Source organism: Fringilla coelebs, assembly GCF_963513975.1.
Source record: "Fringilla coelebs genome assembly, chromosome: 21".
NCBI classification, from domain to species: domain Eukaryota; kingdom Metazoa; phylum Chordata; class Aves; order Passeriformes; family Fringillidae; genus Fringilla; species Fringilla coelebs.
In genome coordinates, this window is record NC_140047.1 from 11,594,803 (window position 1) to 11,608,314 (window position 13,512).

Below are 13,512 nucleotides of genomic sequence, written 5' to 3' on the forward strand. Positions count from 1 at the left end.
TAATGTTTGTCCTGTTCCTGATTTTGTATCCCCAAAGCTTCCCTTAAATGGAAAGGCGCCTTGAATCCAAACCTGAAAAAATTGCATTTGGTGGCCAAATGTGGGTCAGCCAAGTCTGCAAATGTATCACAGAATGAGGAAACTCTAATACTTTGTTTTACTAAAGTTATTGACATTTCATTCCCATACCAATGGCAGAAATATTTCTTGGTATCTTGTGGGATTTTATATTTTTTATAGCCATTGCTTTTGTTTTTGCTCTCCATCAGACATTCAGGGGGTAGCTCAGTTTGGCAAATTTAGCAGAATATTCAGCTAACAGTAGAAACACATGTCCAGGCATGTGCATGTGAAAATTGTGAATTCTGACTTTGAAATCTTAAGATACCTTTGATACAGATTTGAAATCTGGTTAAAGCTATTGTGTCCCTTTGTCATTCTCTGAGTTCTCCCTTCTCCCCTTTGCAGTGTTAGAACTGCAAATGACAGTAGTAGTTCTAGTCTTTTTGATTCATTTAACTGTATTTTTTGATCAAATTCTGAATCTGGATATGCAAACTCATACAGTAATTCTACAAAGGTATTGATTTTCCCGTGTCAGACATGTAAGGGGTTTTAATCTTTTATCTCTATGGTGTAACAAGAACCAATATTGGAATAATTTGCATTCATTTATGGGTTAATAGTGAATAATTAAATTAGAAGTTATGAAATTGCATTCCTTGCTTCTATTTGATAGATGCTGAAGTTTCTAAAAAAGCATAAAAAGGCGTGTGCAGTTAGTGACGTCTCCACATTCCTCTCTCCCCTCCTTACAACTGCAGCAGTTCAGATTCCCTTAGTTTTCTGGGATTTGTTGTTGCTTCCTCCCTGTCATGTAGTCAGTACGTGTGCAGCAGGGGTGAGTTGCCCCTGCTGATTTGAGCCTCCTTTCCCCTGAAGGTCCGTACGATTTCGGGGGCGTGCTGACCAACAGCAACCGCGACATCATCAACGGGGATGCCCTCCACAAGCGCAACCAGTCCTACAAGGAGATGCACTGGTGAGTGTGGGGCAGCTGCAAATGCACAGGAGCTTGTCTTCAGTAGAGAAAAATGCATCAACACCTCTGGAGTTCAGACTCCTCGGTGCAGGACGTCATAATGGGGATTGGCTTGAACGCTCAGAAGTGAATGTGCAGCTTTCAACAATCGTTTAAACGCTTCGACCTTACTCATTGCTGACAAACTTCAGAGCAGTGGTGGATGACTTCTCCAGAAGTTAAACCTCTCTTGAACTTATGACAAATCCCACAGCCCATATTATAGGCAAATATAGACAATAGTGCAGCTGCTCTCTGAGGATGAATCTGGGGACTGCAGCATGGGAAATCTGTCTGCTTTTTATCTGGCTGTGGGCGGCTCTGTGGCTGAGACACTTGTGCAGTGTGAGAGCTGTGCAGCAGTTGTGGTGCTCTGAGGGGTCCCTTTCTCTTTGCAGCCTTCACCCTGGAGATCTCTACCCTTTCACCAGAAAGCCCCTGTTCATCATCGTGGATTCTTCCAACAGCGTTGCCTACAAGGTAAGGCCCTTGGAGGCAGTTCCTCCTGTGGTAGGATACAGTGCCAACCCCTAGTTAGCTTACACTTTTAACAGGCCATTTTTTTAAACAGTTTGTATTCAGTCTTTCTTTTCTTTTGAGGTTGTGCATGCTAGTCAGGATCTGACCCTATGAATAGGAACAAGAAGGAGAAGCACATGAACAGCCGCTCATTGGAAAGTAATAAATCCTCCTGGAGGGAAAAAAGGTTCAAGATTTCCAAGGTCTCTGGTGGGAGGTTTACTTTTGTTTTATACCAAAGACAAATCTCGGTGTGTGTGCATGGGGGAGGGAGATAATTAATGTGCTTTTCTTTTTTCCAGTCATCCAACATTCAGTTGCTTTTAAGCAACAGAAAGGAGTCAAAGCATTGAGCCTGATCTTAAAAAACACGGGGTGTCTGTGTCTGAAAAGTGTCTGAACCAAGGAAGTAACAAGCCTCAAATTAGCATCCAGTGTTACTGTAGAGTGGTGTTTGCTTGGACACTGAGCCTCCTTCCTAGGGTGCTCTGGACTTACAGTAGAATTGCTCCATGCCAAATCACCTCTGGGAATCTGCAGTTCGGGTAATTCAGATGCAGGCATTGCACTCGTGGTGGCCAGTTGAATCTGGAGAGCATTACACATGTATTTCATTCATGAATGGGGTAATAAGAATGTGCTGTATCTGGGGAAAGTGCCACTTCTTCTGTGTTCCTTTTTATAGCTCCATTATGTGCAGTGAGGGAGGGAACATCCACAGCTGCCTTTCGGAGGAGGAACAGGGACGTCTAGTGGCCAGAGGAACTTGTGCCTTGTTCAGTGTCCACAGGCTGTGCTGTTTGTTTTGAAGGCATGTGCTGGCCAAGGAGAGGTACTAAATCAGTGGTCAGTGTGAGTCAGGGTAGGTCTGTATTGAGGCAGGGAACTTCTGCTGACAGCCAGATAATGATCTGGCCTCTCTGTTGGCTCTTTGGTTTGTTTTAGTGTAATGTATCTCAGAGGGCTTTTTAAACACCACTTTATTTAAATTCACTGCACTGGTTTCAGAACAAATCTGCTTTTTTCTTGAATTCACTTCCCCATTTAAATGGAAGGAAACACAATTAGAGTGATTTACTTGTCTTTCTGAGAAAGTGACCATTTGGAAGGGATTTATTTCCCTATGCTCTTTCCTGACTTTCATGCCAGTATAACATCAGGAGGATTGGTTTTCTTTCAGGGGAAAAAGGTATAGCTTGTGTGGGGTTTTTGGTTTGGTTTTGGTTTTTGTACCACCCTCCTCTCTAATAGAATTGTTAGAAGATGTCAAATAGATCAGCTCTGTAAGAGAGCAAAGGATTCCATCTCTGGACAGACTGGGGTTCTGTGTAAAGCTTAGAGCAAAGAACCTGTTTGGGTCAATGGATTTCCACATGTCGATTTGTAAGTCTTGTGAGAACAATGTCAAGTGTTTACAGTAGAATTTGCTTTTTGTATTGCATTTAAATTTGATAATTAAGTTTTCTTTGTTTTGTGGGCACACAGTAAGCAACTCTCTAACCTCCACCGAGTTTCTTTTCGTTGGTCTGCAGTGAGCTGGCAGGGGTGTAAAACCCACCAGTCTGTTCAGCACAGCTGGTGGAGAGCGTCCAGCTCTGTCTGTGTGGAAGGAGCTCAGAAATGTGAGCTTGGGAAGTATTTCAGAACAGGATTATAGAAGTGGCTGCTAGGAGCACTGACCCAGATCAGACCAGTGTGGGCAGAACTGCGTGGAACCTACAAAGAAATCTGTTCAGCATTGCAGAAGTGACATTCGCCTTCCCCATCTCTTGCCACTGAACACAGGCAGGCATGTGAGGGGACTGGTTTAGGTGTCTTGTGCCGTTTTCCAGTGAAGGTTCATGGCAGAGCTCTCAAGGTCAGTGTTTCAGCCCTTGGACACTCCTGCCTGTGGTTGTGCTGGGGTCCTTGTCCCCAGAGAGCCCTGACAGAGCCGTGCTGTGACTGTCCCCTGTGGGCTGGGAGGTGTCTGGGGGCTCGAGTGCTGGCATGAACAAAGAGCAGCCGTGTGAGGAATTGAAGTCAATACTGACTTTTTTCCCCGTGGCTGCTCTGATCCTCCCTGATAGGACGGGAGCTATCCTGACATTTAAATGTCACTGCCAGCAGTACCAGCAGGAACAGCAAATGCTCACACATCCTTTTCTGCAGCCCGTCCCTGCTCTCCTGCACGCATCCCCGTCCTCTCCCTCTCTCTGCAGGACTTAAATGGTGATGACTGAAAGTAAGTCCTGCCAGGAAGTGACTTGCCAGTTTGTCAAATCAGCAGCACTTGAACAGCTTCCTGCCCTGTATATTTAGCTGAAAGTGGAAGATAACTGCAAATCGAGCATATCTACTGAAAGCCGTGAATTTTTTTTTTTAACACTTCCATTTAAATATAGCTGTCTGTGTGTTCTTGAAGGTTACCACTGCATATGTGGATGAAATAATATTTTTAAATCAATATCTTCCTGTAGCTGTGGTTGTCTAGGATCATGGTAAAATGCAAAGTCTTTTTAAAACCAAACCAAACCAAAACCTCCAGCCAGTGGGAATGCAAGGCCTTTGTCAGTGATATGGTATAAATACTCAGCTTAGCAAAGTTTAAATGTGAAGTGACTTCTTTTGGAGATGATGGGCAGTTCTTTCTTGGAAGGAGATGTGCATGACATGCATTGTAAAAATCAGCAATACTTCTGTTGGAAATATTGAACACTGAAGTAAAAAAACAGTCAAATTTGAAACAAAATGGAGTTTATCCTTTTGGGAGTTGTCCGTGCACTGAAGGGTAGGACATTCTGTACCCAGACCTCCTGTCAACATCTGGATTGCAGGGCAGGTTCTCCTGGCTTAACCTCTGCTGGGGCAGAGTCCAGAGTGCTCTCAGCCAGTGCCTGGGACCCACAGGTGACCCAGGGGTGCTCTTGGCTGTGGGGCTGCAGGGCTGTTGTCACTGCTGGCCTGGCTGCTTTGGGCTGGAGCTGAGTGACACACGCTGGAATTCACTGAACTGGTCAGTGTGCTCCTGGGACTGAGAACACCAATTACTGCAGGAGGTAGATAGAACCTTGCCAGTGTGTGTGCAAGTCAAACCAGCAGTGTCTGGGGTGGCTCCTGCAGGTTGAAATGTTTCTTTCACCAATTCCTGGGCTGACCTGTTGTCACTGTCTGCAAGGGAGTTGTCTTTGTTTCTTCCTTAGAGACCAGACCTTAGTATCCAGCATTATCAGTCTTCCCTGGGCTCCTAATGAGCTAGAAGGGTTTCTAGCAGTACTCAGCACTCTGTCAGAGATAAGAAATGTTTTATTTTGATTAGACTAGATTTCTGTCTCTAGTGTTTAGCAGATTTAGATCAAATTAATTCTATAAAACTAATATCACTGAAATACGCTGCCTGGGAGGGAAAGTTCATTTGAATTATGCAGATGCCAAAAGGAATTTAAAAAAATAACTTTTTGAGGATTCTTCACAAGCAAATGCTTGTGGTGTTGTATGTCTTACACTTGTAAACTGCAGTTTTAAGAATCTGATCTGCAGATGTGTGTGTGGCACTCGTATGCTCTGGAGGTGGGGTTCGAGTCTGTGCTCTGAAAGGATGCAGGCACAATTTTCTATAGCTTTGCAAGCCTTCAGTTTAAGAAAGCTCTTCTGGTGACAGCTAATGAGGTTGTGTGCATGATTTTTGGCTTTTTTTTCCCAGGTTGTGACATACTTGCTTTAAAGGAAACTTACTTTAAAACTTTTCTCTGGGCCCTCCTGTTTCATCAGTCATAGCTCCTCCTGCTAGAAAGAAAAGGGCAAAGAAATGGTTTTGACTGGGCAGTTCAGTTGGTGTTGAGGGAAGATGTTAAACCCAATTGCTTTCACTTTTACTGCAGAACATGATTTTTTTATTTTCAAGTAATGTGTTACTACTGAAAGCCATATTTCCATGAAATTAGTGTCAGCCGTCAGTAGCAACGAAATGAGAGAATTGTAATTAATTTAAAATGTAGTTGCTTATATTCCTTCTGTGCTGTGATCCCTGTGTAAGTGAGTTTGTCAGGCTCATTGCCAATGCTGAGCTGTGTGAGGGGCATTAGTGTCTTCTGTCATTAATATGATTTGTACCCTTGACTTGCTGAATATTCAAGGCAAGCAAAGTGACCATCAATACTTCAAAATTCTTATCTGTTACAGAATTTCACAAACTTATTTGGACAGCCATTGGTGTGCTTGCTTTCTCCAACAGCATATCCAAAAGCATTACAAGGTATGTGCAGTATTGCATTTCCCAACAAGCTGCAGTTCCTGTATCTGTCCCAAACAGAACGTGGATTCCTCAGGAAGAGACAGGTTTTCACTACTGTGTAACCCCTAAATCAGGTTACCAGTTCCTGAAGTAGTATGATAAAGTTTAGCTAGTGTATGTGGTAAATAATTTGTTCCAATGCTGGTGACATTTCTGCAGATGGCTCCAACAAGGGCTGGAGCAAAGGCTTTCCTGCAGGGAGACTGAGGCATGGCCAGCCCAGCATGGATGATGGTGGTTGTTACAGCTCTGGGCAGCATTATTGCTCCCAGAAAGGGAGCAGAGTCAGTTTTGGTCTCTTGGTGTTAATGCACGTCTCCAGCAAGCCTTTATTGCCAATCATGGATCAGGTCTGCACCAGAGGAGGTGTAACTAACACGCAGGAGTAGCTCCTCTGTGACGGAATTTAGCGGGTGAGCGACTTCGTTGTGCGGCAGGGACAGCGTTTCTGTTTCATGTGCCAAATGTATCCCTTTGTCTATTGATTTATTTTTCCTTTTAGATCAGTCTCAGCGGGGTAGCCTCTTCACACTCTTTCTGAACAATCCCTTAATGGCATTCCTGTTTGTCTCTGGATTATCAAGCATGCGCCGAGGATTGTGGGAGAAGTGTCAGGATTACCTCCGGAAAATCAACCGGGACATTGCCCAGCTGCTGACCCACTCCCGATCCATAGGTACGGCCTGGCCAGGCCCAGCTCGGCCCCCCAGGGGCTCTGAGCCCTTCTAAACTGGGCTTTCTTTGCCTTCTCTACAGATCAGTCCTTCCTTCAGTTTTTTGGGGATGAATTCCTTCGCTTGCTTCTCACAAGATTTATCTTCTGTTCGGCTACGATGAGGATGCACAAAATCTTCCGGGTATGCAGGGATGTCTGTGCCTTTGTGGGAGCTCCAGGCCTGCAGAGCTGCCCTGGTCAGGTGGGAGGGCCAGGGTGACCTCAGAAAGGGACTGATGCTCACATGCTGTTCCTGCAGCTTGCTCGGAGGCTGTGCTTTGTGTCTCTCCAAAGGCGCGGAGCCTTTGGCTTGCAGGAGCCTCATCCTGCACGTAACACAGCAGGCACACTCCAGTTCCATTATGTCACTCTGGACAGCCTTGTCTGCTAGAAAAATTCCTCTGTATAACTTAAGATTATTATTTCTACATGACCAAAAAGGTATAGAGCAAGAATATAAGGGGAAGTGGGGAGGAGTGGGTCATTGTTTCTGGAATGTGTTCATGTGAATAGGTTTTGAAAGGTCTTTGAAGTGTAAATGAATACACTAAATAGGAAGATGGTATTTTTGCCTCCCTGTTGGTTAAAGCTGTGCCAGCAGAGAAGTCTGCTCTGGTTCTACACCATTTTATGTGAGTGTTGGCATATAAACTGCCTGCTCCATTTTAAATACTGCAGGGAAAAATGGGACTGGAGCATTGAAAGGTGCAGTATTCAGTTGTGGAACTGTAGTTGTCCAGCAGCTCTCCAAGCCTAAGTCAGCAACCTGGGCTGCTCTGATACCAGGGAAAAGAAGTAGGTCTGTGTCAGCGGGGAGAGATTTGCCCCCAGTGTCTTAGATATTTGTTTTAGGATGAGATGAATCTCCCTCTGGAGATGCTTACATGTCTGTAATTTCAAGAAATGAACTCCAGCCTAGTAGGTAAGTACAGGTGAATATTTTTTGTCTCTTTTAGTGGTTTCAGTTTTTTTTTTTTCCTGCAAAGCCTCAGTGAACATACCAATAACTATCTGAGATGAACAGGCATTTGTATTGCCACTGTGACCATCTATGAATCAATGGAAAGACCAAACTGAAAATTCTAGAATGTTTTCTGTCTCTGTGCCATACTGAATGGATTAGGGTGAAATTGGCCTTTTGCAGTCTTCTTCCTAGAGGGTGTGAAAGAAATGAGTGTCTGATTCTCTTTGTTTTCACTGTCATCTAGCAGGAGACTCGAAATTATCCCGAATCTTATCCTCAGCTGCCAAGAGATGAAACGGTGGAGAACCCTCACCTCCAAAAGCACATTTTGGAGCTGGCTTCCATTCTGGATGTTAGGAATGTTTTCCTGGAAAACACACTCGATGACTATTAAAAGAAACTGTCTTACTGCAAAGGGGATTCCCTGGCCACAGATTTTGAATGGTGCAGTTTTATAATGTGAAAATCATAAAAGGAAGTACTTGATTTTATTTTTAAATTTAGGACCATTATTTTAAAAAGTAATAATAAACAGCTGTTAGTTGAGCTGTTCCATTCTGTATGGGGTCAATTTTATAAGCAGAAGTTTTCATGTCTTTTAAATGTTAAACTAAAGAATCACTAGAGGTTTATTTCTGGTGTTGTGGCTGTCAACCACATTTCCAACAGCTGATCCTAAGCATAGAAGTATTATTGGTTACCTTTAGCCCACATTTGTGGAAATCCTTTATTTTTATACAATTTTAAGAAATTGGAAAGAAAAAAATCAGCAGAAAAAAACCAATATTTTATCCCCAAAGAGTTTGGATTTGAAATGGTAAAGATGGAACCACACAGTGCAAACCAACCATAGCAATAACACAGATTCCTTCATAACAAATATATTTTTTCAGTCTTAGGCAAGTGAGGAGACAAAACTGTGGGCAATTTAAGGTGCATTTGGAGCAGTTTTGAAGTGAATTTGTAAAGATACTTAATGCTCCCTATAAGTTAGGTGCAGCAGTTTTCTGTATGAACCGTGTACTGCTGGCCAAGGACCTGGTTGGGCAGGTGAACAAACTGCAAACCCTGAAGGTCAGCCCCCACCTCTCACTGTCATGTGGGGCATCCTGCCACAGGAGGAGGGGGCATTCTTCAGTTTGAGGTACTTGAAGAAATTGCAGGATTTCCAGCAGGTGTGTGGATGGAATGTGTGGCTCCCACAGCATGTGCAGTCCCTGGCAGAGCTGAGAGGATGTCCTGTGCAGTGCTTTGCCAGCCCCTCCTGTTCCTCGTGTGTCTGACCCCCCTGTGCCACAGCCCTGGAGAGGTGCTGGTGTTCCCCTTGCAGGTGAAGCCAAGTGGGAGCTGCCAGAGCCCCTTGGATGTTTTCCATGCCCTCCCAGGCTCAGTTCTGCTCTCAGGAGCAGTGAGGAGGCTGTACTTGGCTGGATGGGTGTCTGCAGAAGGACAGTGCCCTTTGGGAAGGGGCTGGCTGGAGAAGGCTCTTGTGGCTGCTGAGAAGAGGGCTGGCTGCCTCATTTGGGACTGCTCTGCCTGCCCTGCAGAGCTGGAGGAGCTCTGGCAGCTCCTGGCAGTGCAGGGGGAGCAAGGAGGAGGGAATGGACATACTTAAACTAATAAATGGAAGAGCTAGTTGTCACTGTTCCATGGGCTGCTAGAAGTGAGAGGACAAGTGCTTTTTGTTTAACCCCAGCCATGCCTCTGTGCTTAGATGGAAACAGTGCAGAACTTGGAGACTGTTGCAGTGTCATGGCAATCCTGGGGGCAGAGCATCACCCAGGGTGTGATGTGGTCAGCCAGAGCAGCCTGGTGGATCCATTCTGCTGAGGGAGCACAGTGTGGAACAGCAGGAACGGCTGCAGTGTAGCTGGGAATTTTGCATGAAGGTTCTTTGTAGCTGGGCTGAAGCTTGCACCATCCATTCTTTTTTTCCCAAGTGTACAAAATCCTGTGAATGCTTGTGTTTGTCCTAAGCAATCGTGAAGCTGGTACATTGAGACCCCCCCTTGGTGCTGCTCTTTGGAGTCTGGCAGGACTTGCTTTGCCAGGCTGTGGAGTCTGTTCTGACGGGTGTGTGTTGGTGTGTGCATGTGTGTGCTCGGCGTTTGTGTGTGTGTGTACAGTACACATGCATCTACTGCCTGGTGTAAATTGTAAATATGTATGTATGTACAGGTACTTGTATATGTATTAAAAAGAATGAACCACTATGATGTCTATATACAAAATTTATATATACACACATACGCCATGTTGGGTGGATTCCACAAGGTGCTGCAGATCATTTGTGGTTGTACTAAAGGTTATGGCTCTTTTGCCACTGTAGTTTGCTGTTTCCAGGGACTTACCCTTGGACCTTGAAGTAATTGATAACTGATTCCAGGTACAGGAGCCCTTAGTTAGCCAGGGGCATCGGTATTCCTGTATGTATTACAGTGATAAGATCCATGTATTTACTGTGAAGCTGATCCTGGCCTTTCTGCCTGGTAGGAGGTCCCCAGTTGCTAAAATGTGGGATTGTATGTGGAGGCTAAAGATGCGGGAAGCCTTTAATGCAGCAGCAAGTGAGAGGCAGGTTATCTGTTGCCCTGCCTGCTGTTCCTCTACCAACAGCATTCAGCTTGCATAGAAAAAAGGAATTGAGTTTTCCCCAGCTCACTGCCTTCCAACCAAATGCTTTTGCTTTGCTTTAGCTTTTACTTTGATGAAGCTATTCCTTTTTTGGTTCCATCTCTGTGGAAAAGAGTATGTTGTTTCCAAGCATAGGAGTGATGATGATGATGATGATGATGATGATGATGATGATGATGATGATGATTCCACTCCTGTGGGCTGGTGAACCTCTGGGACATTGCTTGTGAACTGACTGGGAAAGCCTTGGTGGTCCTCACCTTTGTTTAGCCAGGCTGAAGAGGGGAGTCCTTGCTTGTGACCTGAGAGGCTTCTACCATTTGCAGCCCTTCGAGGAAGTTCTGTTTGCTTTTTGCCAAGGTAGATCTCATCAGAGAAGAATGCACTTTTTAAAAGAAGAAGCTGGAATGTAGGAGGAGAATATAGGCCTTAAAAATTAGTTCAGAAGCTGAACTTAGCAGCAATGACTGTCCAAATGAAAAATTAATTTTTGAGGTTCCTAATTCTCCTCTTACCCGCTGATCTTTGTTAGAAGGTCCAGTGCTGGGACGTTCAAAGATAAAGATTTCACTCCTGTTGTGCTGGGAGGAGTTTGGAATTGTACTGTGGAAGCAGAGGGCTCATACCCTCTGTCTGCTCTAGCTGTAGCTAGGACGAGTGTCTGCTCTTGGATTTTGAGCCAGCCCCTTCTTTCCCACCCAAAGAACTGCATTCAGTATGAAAATGTTGATATTTTCCCCTCCAAGTAAAAGCTTGTCTTGTTTGAACTAAGTCATTCTGAACTTGTGCTACTGTGTGCTCTGTGCTATGGTCGTAGGTACCTCTCGGTGTATGCTTGTGTGTACTGAAGAAAATCTGGTTTTGTATCTTGCAGTCCTCAGTGTGGAAGCCAGGCAAAGACTGAACCATTTTTAAGTGAGAAGAGAACAAGTCCTTTTCTTCTCAGGCCTGATGCCTTCCCTCTTGTCTCGCTCTCCCTTTCTCCATGTATCTTTATTGCTTATATTAGCAGAGAAGACTTGCTAGCACCAGGCAATGCCAAATTAAAGGGGTAAATTCTGCATGTAAAACATTGAGAGGACAAGGTGAACTGGACCAGCTGTGTCCTTACAGGACTGCTCCTGCCTGGCTCCCTACTCCCTGCATGTGGTGTGCTCAGATGAATCCTGCTCCCACAGTAGGTTTGTGCTCCTGCTCAAATTGGCTTTGGAACATCTCGCCAAAGTAATGCTGTTGCCTTTTTTTCCCCTTTGACTTCTCAAAATAACAGTGATAGGGCAATGCAGGGTTATGAGTCTTTAATGCTCTGGTTTTTCATTCCTCCTGGGATGTGATGTGTCATTTTGCTTTGTGCACCAGCTAAATGGAGCACTAACTTCCATGAGCTGCGCAAACAGGACTTGCTCCCTGGAGTGCTTTCTTGAGAAGTTTCAGGACCTTTCTTTGAGTAGTTCATCAAAGTAATGTCTGTCAAGGCATGACTGACTAAACCCCTCAAGACTGTTCCCCAGGGGGATATGCAGTGATGTCTTTAAAGGATCATAGGAAATAGATGGGGACAGCAGGAAATCTGGCTTCAATTAATCATCCTCAGAAGTTACAATTTGAGTAGCTGTGGTCAGGCTTCTCCCCTCAGGATGGGATGGAAGTGCTGTTCCATAGCCCACCCTGGCATGAGTTAGGAAGCACCTCCCCTGCCTCACTGCCTCCCGTGTCCTGTAACCATGCTGTGCTGCAAGTCTGCTCTTCCCAAAGCTAAAAATCTTGGAATCTGTCTGAACAAGTGTTTTGTCTTGAGGTTTCTTTTGTAAAAGCTTTACCTGTGTTCGATTCCTCAGTAGCTGTCCGAGTGCAGCTCAGTGGTGCAGCAGCGGCCGAGCCTCGCTCGGTCCTGGTGGTGCTGGGAGCTGCTCTGGTGGCTGCGGCTGCTCCTGGGGCTGAGGGAGCTCAGCAGGCAGGAACACTTATATGAACAAGGGAAAAAAATTTAATACAGAGAGCTGAAAACTGCTCTGTGCACCTTGTAAGGTCAGACTGGACAGAGCTTAGCCGGGCTAAGCTCTGCAGAGCAGATGATACACTCCTGAAGGGGCTCTCCTGTATTTGTAACGTGGGACTTCTAGAGCAATACTGTGCTGTGACCAAACGTATTCAGGTGCTGTGAAGATCAATAGACATCTGCTCACTAGAGCAGAGGGCACACGTACCTCCTTCAGATTTAGGAGTGACAGCCACTTTTTGTTTTCCTGTCTAAACCATTGCCAAGACTGAGGAGAGTTAGTTCAGGATTTCTGAATCTGACATTTTTTGGGGTTAAGGACTGTCTCTGAATTCTGCCCAGAGGCACGCACAGATGTTTTGTTCCTGGTTTGATTCCCGCTGGGAGCAGACCCCAGCACAGCTGGCTGGCCTGCAGGAGCCCCAGAGCAGAACAGATCTCACCAGCCCAGTCCCAGCAGCTGCTCCTTCAGAATAAACCCTGCTGGGAGGATCTGCCCCCTGACTTCACAGATCGCTTTTGGCACGTGTTGGTGATCGTTCTGCCATTGAACTGGTTTGTTGGGAGCAGGATTCTGCCTCATGCAGGCTCAAAAGCACAAGTGGCTTCTGCCCTGGGCCAGGCCCAGCGAGGAGGGGAGCGCAGGTGGGAGCGTTCTGGGAATGCAGAGGGACCGTGCCTCGGGCAGCCCAGCTGCGGAGGTACAGGGAGCGTTTTGCCTCTCTGAGAATCAAATTATTTATTACCAAAAGTAATTTTATAGTGAATTGGTTTAAAGTTATTTTACAGCTGTGTGCCTGTATATCGTATTTTGGTAAAAACGGATATTTTCCTTAAAATATATAGAGATATATAAATAAACTTTTTTTGGAGCAAATGGACTTTTTTGCAAGGGATCTGTAATCGCCAAAGCAGTGTGATGCCAGAAGCGACTCTTCCGTTGTTCGGGGAGGGGAGGAGCGTGTTTGTGTTACTGCTGGACACTGCGGGGAGAAGCGAAGCCGCGATGGACCCGGGCCCTGCCGCCTGTCCCGCTCCGGCCGGGCACCACCGACCGGCGCCAGCCCCGCGTCCCGCTCGTCACCGCCTTTCCAGCCTTTCCAGAGACTTTGGAGCAGATTTCCGTTCGCTTTTGTCCCCGCCGCGCCGGGGCCGCTCCCGCCCGGCGTTCGCGGTTGTGCCGTGTCCGAGCCGTTCGCTGTCCCTGTCCCGGCCGCCGCCCCGTCCCTGCCGGCGGACTGTGCTGTCAATAAACTGTGATAAACTCTCGTACCGAGGCGCCTGCTCCGCTCCGGGCGGGGACTACGGGAGGGAGGAGCGGGGCTGA

General features: G+C 45.9%; 1 protein-coding gene across 5 annotated transcripts in view; it reads left to right on the top strand.

Annotated features, from left to right (window-relative positions):
• SCAI (suppressor of cancer cell invasion) overlaps positions 1–13,400 on the top strand; it is a 37,631-nt gene extending 24,231 nt beyond the window's left edge. For 2 of the 5 annotated variants that reach the window (XM_084219970.1, XM_084219971.1), the window contains 6 exons: positions 943–1,042; positions 1,480–1,561; positions 5,762–5,834; positions 6,376–6,549; positions 6,630–6,730; positions 7,797–13,035. In XM_084219970.1, the coding sequence (XP_084076096.1) occupies positions 943–1,042; positions 1,480–1,561; positions 5,762–5,834; positions 6,376–6,549; positions 6,630–6,730; positions 7,797–7,946 (680 nt within the window). In that variant the 3' untranslated portion in view covers positions 7,947–13,035. Of the gene's footprint in view, positions 1–942; positions 1,043–1,479; positions 1,562–5,761; positions 5,835–6,375; positions 6,550–6,629; positions 6,731–7,796 lie in introns of all 5 variants that reach the window. The other 3 variants (XR_014616676.1, XM_084219972.1, XM_084219973.1) reach the window with 3 other exon arrangements.
• Positions 13,401–13,512: the final 112 nt, after the last annotated feature.